Genomic DNA, 11,458 nt, shown 5'->3' on the forward strand with positions numbered 1-11,458 from the left:
AGTGGAGCTCCACAATATTCAGTTCTCTTGCAGAATAAAGAAAATATTTTGTTCAAATACAAACTTCTGAGTGTCTGTATTTTATTCGGGTCAGCTGATTAAACCGTTTCTACACATTTAACGTTTTTATGACTATACTATGACATTTTATACCTCACTGTACTATGACATATTTATACTTTACTATACTATGACATTTTAATGACTTACCTTATACACTATATATACATACATGGAAACGTGCATACATGCATGCACACAGAAATAAACATTCATAAATACAGATGTGTATAAGAGACAGGTATTAAAGAGATGGATAACACACTAAGCTAAATATCTGACATTCAACAACTTCCTGTTATCTCTTGGTGTACAGCACATCATCCTGTCACCCAGGACACAGTTAAGTCTGTCAGGCGGCTTGATTAGAAACTTGTGTTTCCTCTTACTGAGGCTCTTGCCTGCTCTGCTTCTAAGACGAGTCGTGCAGCTTCTGGTCTCATCCCAAATCATTCTGTGAAGACATTTGTTGGAGGCTCACTAATTTGATTTCTGTTCAGCTTCATGCTCGTTCACTGTACCATAAACCCTGCTGTAAATGAAAGCAGCCTTTTAAACTGATCCCTAGTGGTAGTAATGTCTCTGTCTCTCTCTAACTATCTCTCGCTCTCTCTCTCTCTCTCTAGCTGGCTCAATCACAAAGGAGTTCGTCAGAAACGAATTAACGACTGGCTGGGAATCAAGAACGAGAACACTGATGAGTGAGTTTTTCTGTTTCCTCGGCTACAAATTTGAGATAAAGCTGAGAAAATGGGGTTAACACTGCTACTGTATATGTCAGTGTACACAGAGCAACTGTTATGTTCATTTAATCTGCAATTTTAAGTACTGCTCACCATGTCTTTCTCATTGTGTAACTGTGTACGTGGGTGCAGAGGCTACTTTGTGAGCGAGGAGGACGAGAACTTGCCTCACTACGACGAGAAGAGCTGGTTTGTCGGGGACCTGAACCGGACGCAGGCGGAGGAGCTGCTCCTCGGGAAGCCGGACGGGGCGTTCCTCATCCGAGAAAGCAGCAAGAAGGGCTGCTACGCCTGCTCTGTAGTGTGAGTACATACCAGACATGACTGTGGTGATGTGCATCTGACATGTCAGTCCAGCTCATCAATACAGTTTCCACTCTGAGATGTCATATTGCAATTACACTCACTCGTTTATATATATATATATATATATATGAGAAGGTCAGAATATTCGAAAAACTTACAAAATAATGCATTTTAAGACAACAGCATCTCTAACTCTAGCCTCAGACACTCAGAAACAACAGACACTGAACATTGTGTTAGAGGCACCAGAAACGGGTTATTACATAAAACAGAGACAGCGATAGTCAGCCAGTTTACTCATTTGTCAGTTAGATTCTCAGCTTCTGCACATTAATCTGCAGTAGTGACATAATTTTGTTCTTCCACCCACACTGAGTTCACATTCTTCAACTCCAGAAACTGAGCTCTGAGATGAAGTTCGTCAAAAATAATTAAAGTTTCAGTTCTTTCAGAGAAATTCCTCCTCAAATCAACATGAGGAAATATCCATTCATTCATTTATTATTGAATCAGTTTTCCCCATGTCTGATTTTATGCTTGCCTGTAGACTCACAGGACACAGGACAGTTAGAATTAATTGGAAGCAATTAAACCAATTAAACAGCCTCTATTTTCCATGTAATTAACACCAAATTAGTCTTTTCCAGGAAGAGTAGCACAGTAGTGTCTTTCTAAGAAAATATAGATCAAAGCAGCTTTGAGGAAATTATCTGAACATTAAAACAGTATTTGCTTCAGTTTGAACTGAGGTACGTGTAACATGTAACCTGTGAGCAGTTAGCTGATTGACCCTGTTCCCTCTGTGTCTCCGTCAGTGTTGAAGGTGAGGTGAAGCACTGCGTCATCTACAGCACACCGCGTGGCTTCGGCTTCGCTGAGCCCTACAACCTGTACAGCAGCCTGAAGGACCTGGTGCTCCACTACCACCAGACCTCCCTGGTGCAGCACAACGACTCGCTTAACGTCCGCCTCGCATACCCCGTCTACGCACAGATGCCCTCCGGACGCAGATGAACCCCAACCACCTGGCCACGACCCCCACACGGACAACAAACCAACCCCCTCTTGGGGAAGGGAGAACGGGGAGAGTGAAGGGAGGAGGGAAGGGAAGGAAGGAAGGAAGGAGGGAATGGGGGGGGATTGGTTGAAATACAAAGCAACCCCAACACCAGAACTGTCAAAGATAGATAGAAACGAAGTAAACACTTGCTGCAACACACACGTCAGCCACCTTGGAGTTATATATTTTTACAAGAACAATTTCGGAGGGCATTCTTTCTAAAGACTGCTTGATTTGCACAAGGAAGTTTTAAATGTTTGTGAATGTGAAAAAAAAAAAAAAAAAAGCGACAGAAGGAAGGAAGGAAACGGAGTAGGCAACTTCAGAGTTTCAGGTTGACCCCGCTGCTACCTAAACTCCAGCTCAGACTTTTTACCAGAAACTCAAAAAAACCATGCGAATGACGACGAAGACGACAACAAAACATTCCCATTTTAAACCTTTTTTTCTTTTCCACCTCAGATGATTATATTACAACTTTTTTGTTTGTTTGTTTCTGGAGTCGTTTTCATGTTTCAGATGTTTCCTTTTTTATTTACTCCTAACCTTGTTTGTGGTAAATGCAAGAGGAGATGATGATGATGATGATGTTGATGATGTCAAGTGTCTTGTTTCTGTCCCTCTCCGTATGAAAAGCAAAAATAATGTAGCATTACAAGACAACGGACACTTATTCTGTTAAGTGTTCCTCCATGTAGACTGCTGCTGAGGGGTTTTAGGGGGAGGGTGGGGGAGTTGAAAGGGGGAGGGGGAGCACAAGTGACATAAAACAGTTTTGTAGTCTTAAGAAGGACAAAAGGTTTGCTTTTATACTAACTGTTAAGGGTTGTTTTATGTTTTGCCAATGTAAATGGCAACGTCACAGATCAGAACCAGAGACCAAAGTGGTGTGGAGAGGGAAGGAGGAAGGGCAGCATAGTTTTTCTTTCTTTTTACGTGAATGGAGAAACGAATGAGGAAAAGCAAACGAATGGTGTGTTTGAGACCACACATAAAACCGAGTTTTGGGCCATGTGCTTTTGCACCAAATAGCCTTTTTTCTTTTTCTTTTTTTGGGGGGGGGGGGAACCAAATGATACGTAAACAGAGACGCCAGGACCTTCTGTAAATACAGATGGTTGAGTAAGAAGCACTTAAATCGGCCCCTGTTTGTGACCTCAGCTCCCTGTACGTCATCCTGTGGTTCCGTCACCTTTGTGAATTGAAGTGACAAGTCTAAAACTAAAGTTGAAATGATCAATTATGATCAAATAAGCCCCTTTTCCACTGGTCAAAAAACCCAGTAGGACCTACTCACATTGGGCTTTTGTCAGCAGTGTGAAAGGGTACTATCAGCATTCACACCAGGGTCACATGATGCAGTAGACGCGGGTATTTATTGGCTCCAGCTCCCATCGGCAGTAATGTAAACAAAACACCCGGGAGAATCCACTAATGGCAGACCTGTCACCTGTCCAGCACAGTGCTGTTAAACCAGAAACACTGTGGCTACACTGTGCTTGGGGATGAAACAGTTCTCACACGTAAGCTCCGACACTTTTAGAGGAGCACCAACCCAGAGATGGCACGCTACAGAACTGTTTTACCAGTCTGCACGGCGGCTAGCAACTCACTCTTTTTCCCCTGCATCTGTATGTGTGCTCTCAGAATGGCAAACTCATCTGGCAGTGTGAAAGGATTTACCCGGGTTTAAAAAAAACCTGCTTACACCTGCGGATTTTGGTCTGAAAGGGGTATTAGAAACTCGACAGGAGAAAGGTGCTGAGGTCACAAACGGGTACAGATGAACCGGTAAGGAAAAGGTCACAGATGGTCAGTTTCACCAAAATCATCCACTGAAGGAAAATTAAAAAGTCTGACCATAAAACCTGAAACCCATTTTATGTGTGGTTTAAAAAAAGAAGAGAGAGTGATAAATGCATATATGCTAATGACTGTGGGTTGAAAACTGGGACTGTTTGTGTTTTTGTTACAAAACCTGCAGATATAAGACGTTTTGATAAAAATGTTTTATGTGTAACACAGAAAGGAGGTGGAGGCAGAGGCGAGGTCCTGAGCTGAAGACACAGGCTTTAGATGAAAATACTGAAAACTTGAAAGAACGTGCAATCTAGCATATTGTGTTAATGTAGTTCAGCAGTCACACAGAGAGAGCATGAGATGCACTACGGTCAGAGAGATAATCAAAGTGCACAGTGAAGCTTTTGGAGTGTTCAGTTTTGTTTTTGTCTGATTGCTTAGGTTCCTTTTTTATTTTTATTTTATTATTTTTCTAACTCAGATCTTCTTGCCCGGTGCTTGACTTTATAACCAGTGGAAGAATTTTCTGTCAAAGACTAAAAATAAGGAAAAAAAAGCATCACACAATAAAAAATTATCTTCAAAAGCTGAAGAGAAAAACACAACCAAGTTGCATTCGATTCTATTCTTCCTAGAAATTCTTTGTCGCTGATTGGCTGTTCCTCTGGGGAGACGTCGCTGAGATGGTCGTCCCCGTCGCTGCCTGTCTGATAATACCCAGCTATTTTAAGGTCCTAATGAATTAAATCCCCACCCCCTTTTCTAAAATTGAGATACACACTGGCTTTTTTTTTTTAAATTTAATTTAATTTTTTACAGGAAAAAACTTAAAGACGAGACGACGCTGGTTACAAAGTCAGACAAAGCACCTCCCCCTTCCCCCCTTTGTCGTCTGCAGTGTTTTTCACAGTACGATAAGCCAGCATTAGAGTGTATGGGCCACACACACACACACACACACACACTGTACAATGTTACATCTGAGGGAGTGTGTCAGGTTTTAGGAAGAGGGCCATTGTTTGAGAAGCTGCAGAGGAGTCATTGTGAGTGAATGATACAACCTTGGTTGTACCCACCATGTGTTTATCTACACCCGTCTCAATGTCCTCCTCACCATCCTATAGTGTAGTATCACCGTTATCTCCCCCCACCACCACCCCCCCACCCCTTTCAATTGTCCATCCTGTAAAGATAGATGAATAGGGGTGAGGTGAGGTTTGTGGAGCTGAAAGCCATTGATAGTCAGTCGTCTCCACCTTCATGGGGTTTTTTTCTTTTTTTTTTTTTAAGTGGATACTTAACAAGTTTGATGCGTCCTAAAGCAGGCAGCACTAAATCCAGTTTGGCCTGTTCTGACACTGACTGCCTGTCATGTTAACACCAAAATGATGTAAAATTACTCAAGTAAATTTCCGAAAATTTGAAAAAAATTCTCCATCAACTTGGATTACACAGATATTTTCAAGAAGGCGTAACAAGATAACGAAAATTGAATGGGCGCCAGTAAGATGGCGGCATCATTTCATTACTGCTTTCTGTGATCAGATGTTTTTGTGCATTTACTGAAGCGAAATTGGCAACGTCAGTTTCCATTTGAATTTTAACTTTATCAATATGGCAACATTTCCACCTTTACCGAAGTATAAAACTTCTTTTCAAACTGATGTGCCGCTTGGAAATGGACATAAAAAGGTGGATGGAAACTTGAGAGTATTTATTGTGACTTCCAGGTCTTTTCCTGCGACATGGTTAGAGCAGACATGGCTTAAAAACAAGAAGTAGACAAAAATGATCATAATTGTGTCAAAGTAAACTTTTAATATGACACAACCAGTTGTTTTGCTTCTGAGGACAGACCAAATTTGATTCAGCTTGATGCATACTGCCATCCCAACTAGTCCCTCTCTGCCATCCGAGTGTAGCTAAAAACAGAAAGTGTGGAGGAAGACGGAAGAGACAGTATCAACACAGCTGGACATTTGGTGCAAGGAGATGATATGAGTTGAACTGTGGCTACAAGTATTTATGTGACATTTCAGGGTAAATTGTCTATAAGGTTTTTTTTTTTTTTAATTTCCCATATATCTAAACCAGTGTTTTTGTCTTGATATTGGTTCTAGGATCCAGTGTGCAGGTCATTTGTGACAATTAAACCGTCACCTTGGTGGGAGGCGTCCTTTTAAAGACGAAGACCCTCCCACCTTGATTCACTTCCTGTCTGTTTCTGTCCAGCTGTGATGATGGTGTTTCATCTGCGTTCTCCCTGCAGATTCAGGACTCTTTTAGTTTTACAGGGGACAGAAAGGCGGGGTTTGTCGATATAATCTTGAATGTACAAAAAGGATCAGTCCGGGTCCAAAGCAGTTTTTTTTTTGTTTTGTTTTCTTTTTAAAGCACCGCTGGCGTGTTTTGTCCGTAACGGAAACAAGACGATCCTTACTCAAGGTGCTATCGGAAATGCAGGCCCATTGGATTCGGCAGACTTGTAAACGTCTCCATCTCAAAGTCGTGAACCCTCAGGTGTTTTCAAGTTTACCGTAGAAACTACCACACAGCAAAGCCAGCCATTTGAAAGAAAAAAAAAAAACAAGTAAATCAGGGTTTTTTCTTCATTGATACTTAAATCACTCTCAGTCGATTAAGCTAGACCCCCACCACTTTGACTTTTGTAGTGTCCTAAATTCAAGAGGCTTGTCCCTCATGGCTTCCTGTAGCTTAGACACAGCATCGTCACCAAAAGGATGTCATAGTCTTTCCTTCCCATCCATCACCACACAGTCTGAAGGTTTCTTTTTCTTTTTCTTTTTTTTTTCTTCTTTTTTTTTTGTTAGCTGACATTTTTGCATAGGGAACTCAAAAAATCCCTAACTCTATTACTTGAACAATATTGCATTGCTCACTGTTGAATGTCTTTATATGGAAATATACATTTATTAAAGATAAAAAAATGGAAAACGAAGAGTTCCCTTTTGTTTTATGGTGAGCAGGGCGGAGGTTTTTAGAGTTTTATGACAGATGTACAGTATTCATTACAGGCAAACGTAACGTAGAGCTACTTTAGGAGGGAAGGAGGCGCTTTTTAAAACTTTTCTCAGAGATATGTTTGAATCTTTTCCTTCACAGAGGGCTTGTCTGAAATTGCACACATTATCCTCTACAAGAGACTTGTGTTAATATTAACCTGTGATGTCTGTATGCATCCTGAGTCACATTTACACAGAGATGTCATATCTATCATACATATATATATGTATATATATATATATATATATATGTATATATATATATGTATATATAAATAATACTAAAAGATATTACAGTTTGAAGGGTTGTTTTGAGTCGTAGTCATTGTTCTTTGACTGTTTTCGTTTGCCCCCCTCAAAAAAAAAAAAAAAAAACATTTAGACCAAAGATTTCAGTTCTTGTTAATTAATATTTCAGTTGTCGATGGGAAAGGGATGTGTCAGTGATGTTTTGCTTTTTTTTTTTTTTGCTTTTTTTTTTTTAATCTCCATTGCCTTGATATTGTCACAACTCAGAAGATAAAACCATGTAGTGTGAATGAGTGTCCCGTACAGCTAGCTAGGATTGTTGGTTGATCTGTTCATTTGTGTTGAATTTAAGGTCAAACAGGTCATTTTAGTTCGGAAGGATCCGTTTTTAAAGTCCTTGTTCAATGATGTCCCGATGGTGTAAAACCAATCAGATTTAACTTGATCCGTTTTCTTCAGTTTTTATGTCCCGTTGGTATAAACTGACTTCTGTTGAGGATTTAAAAGACCAAAAGTCACAGTTTTTGCACATGATGACCATAGCTGGAGTTTTAATTTTGTTTTGGAGTTCGAAACGTTTCTGTTTCTGTGCTGAAAATGTCCTGTAGAAATCTCAAGAACAAAAACTGTATTTTGGGGGATTTCAGATTAAGTTTTCTTTGAATTGTGTTTCTCATCTTGTTCTCTAAAACATGTAAAACATTTTTTACAGGGGCTTCATATCTTGCCCCAGAAAACAAGAGTGACACATGATTTAGGATTATTAATTATTAATAATTATGCACAACGTTTGGATCTTAGTTTTTGGAAACTTCAGGGGCTCCGTGCAGTTTACAACAGGGGCATTACAATTTAATTTTACGCTATTTATATTACATTTTCTGTGTTTAGTTTGTTTTAAAATCTCAATTTGTCCATGATTTGATTTTGATCAAAATCTAATTCAAAAGAATGATGTGTATCATGAAGGCAAAACTTTCACCTCAGACAAACAGCCACTCACTATGTGGAAATGCTACAGGAGATATGGAAGGTCAACAGGGACGAAATTCTTTTTAAACATTTTTAATGTGTCAATTGAATTGGTCTTTTTTTTTTTTTTTTATATTCCTGATATATAATGTCCATTTCCAGTCATGATTAATTCAGCAGTTGTGGATCTGAGGTTTCTGCAGGACTATTTTCCCTCATATCTCACTCCATCACAACATGCAATATTCCCTTTTCTGTCAGCCAGGGGTTCGTGATGGAGGGACAACTGTTTTCACTTCAGGTGCATCGACCCCCCATAATGCAGGTGTTTCTGAATGGGCGCGGGGGTTCTGTTTGTAGTTGTACTAAAAAACAGGTGGAAATAAAAGCAGTTGAAAGTGTTAGTGGGACAAACCAAAATAATCAATTTTATCAAGTTTATTTTTACTGACTGTTTAGAGTTTTCACTTAGGAAAACTCAACTCCAACTCGAATAACTCCAGGAAACAGGCTTAGGTCCGCCTCAGAAAATAAAGGTACATTTTGATTCAAAAGGTGCAGATATTTACAATAAGCCTACTGTTACCTTTTTTTCTGAGGGTTTATACTCACTACCACCCCAGGACTGTTAAAATAGCAACTGTCTGTTGTTCCTCTGCTACTACTATTATTACTACAACTACTACTACTCGCCCTCAAGCAGTTCTGCAAAGTTTTATTTGCAGCCAGGTTTGAATATGTTTGTGATTCTCACCGAGGAGTCGTGTTGTGTTCTTACCACTGCTTATCTGATCACAGTACCCAGCACAGCTTCGAGGAGTGACAGCTTCTTATATATATGAAAAAAAAAAAGAACTTTTAGAAAAACAAACTTAAAAAAAAAAAGATTTAAAAAAAAAAAGTGTATATGACACCCCTCCCTCCCCTTACCCCCCCTTTTACCCCCTTTTTGACATACGTACAGATCCAGCATGCATATTTGGTACTCTTGACTGTTGTTTTTTGTGTATAAAAGAAAAATGGTAAAAAAGATGTCTTTGAAAAACAACTGTTATTTGTCTGTTTATGGTGTATTCAGATCTGAATTTAATATAGCAAATTTAACATCACTGCTTACAGCTGAAACAAGTTCCAGTCTTTTTTGTGTCAGTTGTATAATGCTATGACAATGTAATACTGAGAAAGTGGACCATCACTAACGTTCTCTTAATACCAAGACATAGGGACTTTGAGTATTTATGTCCTCATTACTGAAAATCGTCCTGATTTCACGGATCATGTTGTCTAAACTGTGTCTTATCACCATAATGTTATTCGTTTTTAAGACATGGTGAACATCGCCCTTTAGGTCACTGTGTTATGGGCTATTAGAGAAGAATTGTACACAATAGAATGAGCTTAAAAACACAACTGTTCCACATTTAAAATACTAAATTCAGTCAGTAAAGTGTTGGTTCTCAAACCTCTTAAGATCCAGAAACAAGAACTCATACAAGACGCCATGTGTTATAACAGTTTCCTCCCATACAGCTGTTTGACTGGCTGTAACCGGTCTCTTTCTCAGTGTTACCCTCTGCCATAACTGCTACCAGTTTCTCTTGGTATTCTCTCTTTGAAATGGTTTTTGGCCCATCACGGTACATTTTACTTTCTTGTATCGGTTGCAATAGTTTGTTGGTTGTAGATTCTCCATTTGTTTGAGCTGAACTCATGTACGTTTATCAGTGGAGCTCCACAATATTCAGTTCTCTTGCAGAATAAAGAAAATATTTTGTTCAAATACAAACTTCTGAGTGACTGTATTTTATTCGGGTCAGCTGATTAAACCGTTTCTACACATTTAACGTTCTTATAACTATACTATGACATTTTATACCTCACTGTACTATGACATATTTATACTTTACTATACTATGACATTTTAATGACTTACCTTATACACTATATATACATACATGTAAACGTGCATACATGCATGCACACAGAAATAAACATTCATAAATACATACAAACACATGTATGTATGCATATACGTTCGTATACCATTTACCCCCCCCCCACCCAATAACCCTATATGGATAAGCGTTATAGATAATGAATGTATGTATATGCATGTGTGTACAGATATATATTTATATATAATTTGTAGATTTATGTTTGTGAGGGAGTACTGCTACTTTTACGTAATTAGAATATCAGAATACTTCTTCCACCACTGGTCTTCCATCTACATTTGTAATAAGAGTAAAAGTAATATGACACTTACTACATCACCTTTAAAGGAGACTGATGACTGAGACAATGTGGTATAGAATATGGACAACCGCTAAAAATATTTAGAAATGAAATTTGTCATGTTCCCAATTTTGATACTTTGGTAGTTTTTCTTGTTTTTTCATTTCAGTTTCTGTGGCCAGATGTTTCTGTTTAAAACACTTCATAGTTTTCTCAGAGCACCATTTATTGTTATTTCTGAGTTTAGCACCTGCAGTTTTCCCTATTGAAATATCAATGCTGTGAACTTATAAACATTTTTATTCATGTCAGTATTGTAGAGACTTCATTGTTGAATTTAGAAAGTCTTTTCTTTTCCAAACTGACTTTTCTTTGAAAAGGCGATGGAATGAAGTCCTTTACTTGTGCTCGTATGTGTGCCTGTGTGTGTGTGTGCCGGTGAACCCGTTAAGTAAAATCAATAGTGTGTGAGCTTGAGTGATTCCTCTATAAATGATTCGTGCCTGCCGCATTAATCCAGACTCTCTGCAGCCTTGAGAGTGGCCCTCTCTGCCAGCCCTCTCTTATTAAAAGACTATTTCTCCCAGCAGGAGTCCACATCAATATTCTGCTCTATATAAAGCTTAATTCTACTGCCTCGTTTTGAAAATGGAGGCCGTGGCCCCTCTGCAGACTCACAACACACAACCTTGGAACACAGGATGGGGAAACCCCGCGGGAGCCAACTCTTAAAAGTATGGACTCATATTTGATCTCCTCTCCTTATTCTTTCGCTCTTGCACTTTGAATTACAAATTCCATTCAATTAATTTTACATTTTTGCTCCATTTCCCTTTTTTGGGCGTGTTAATTAAAAGTGGTGAGCGAGATATGGAGTAGCTGTAATTAGATCTCGGCGAGACATTAAACAGACCAGTAGGGCATGAATCACCACGCTGTAAATGTTCCTCTTTCTTCTTCACGCTGACAGACTCACGTGACATGTGCCAATCAAATCATTCGAGCGCACA

The 11,458-nt window shown here is 39.1% G+C and overlaps 1 protein-coding gene across 3 annotated transcripts in view; it reads left to right on the forward strand.

Annotated features, from left to right (window-relative positions):
• The window catches only part of pik3r3b (phosphoinositide-3-kinase, regulatory subunit 3b (gamma)), a 199,488-nt gene extending 196,610 nt beyond the window's left edge, over window positions 1-2,878 (forward strand). For all 3 annotated transcript variants that reach the window (XM_087180021.1, XM_023428724.2, XM_023428725.2), the window contains 3 exons: window positions 687-761; window positions 936-1,106; window positions 1,925-2,878. In XM_087180021.1, the coding sequence (XP_087036147.1) occupies window positions 687-761; window positions 936-1,106; window positions 1,925-2,123 (445 nt within the window). In that variant the 3' untranslated portion in view covers window positions 2,124-2,878. The remainder of the gene's footprint in view (window positions 1-686; window positions 762-935; window positions 1,107-1,924) is intronic.
• The last annotated feature ends 8,580 nt before the right edge of the window (window positions 2,879-11,458 follow it).

Source organism: Seriola lalandi, unplaced genomic scaffold (genome assembly GCF_002814215.2).
Source record: "Seriola lalandi dorsalis isolate HSWRI2012SDOR001 ecotype SW California unplaced genomic scaffold, Sedor1 jcf7180002054885, whole genome shotgun sequence".
Lineage (NCBI taxonomy): Eukaryota > Metazoa > Chordata > Actinopteri > Carangiformes > Carangidae > Seriola > Seriola lalandi.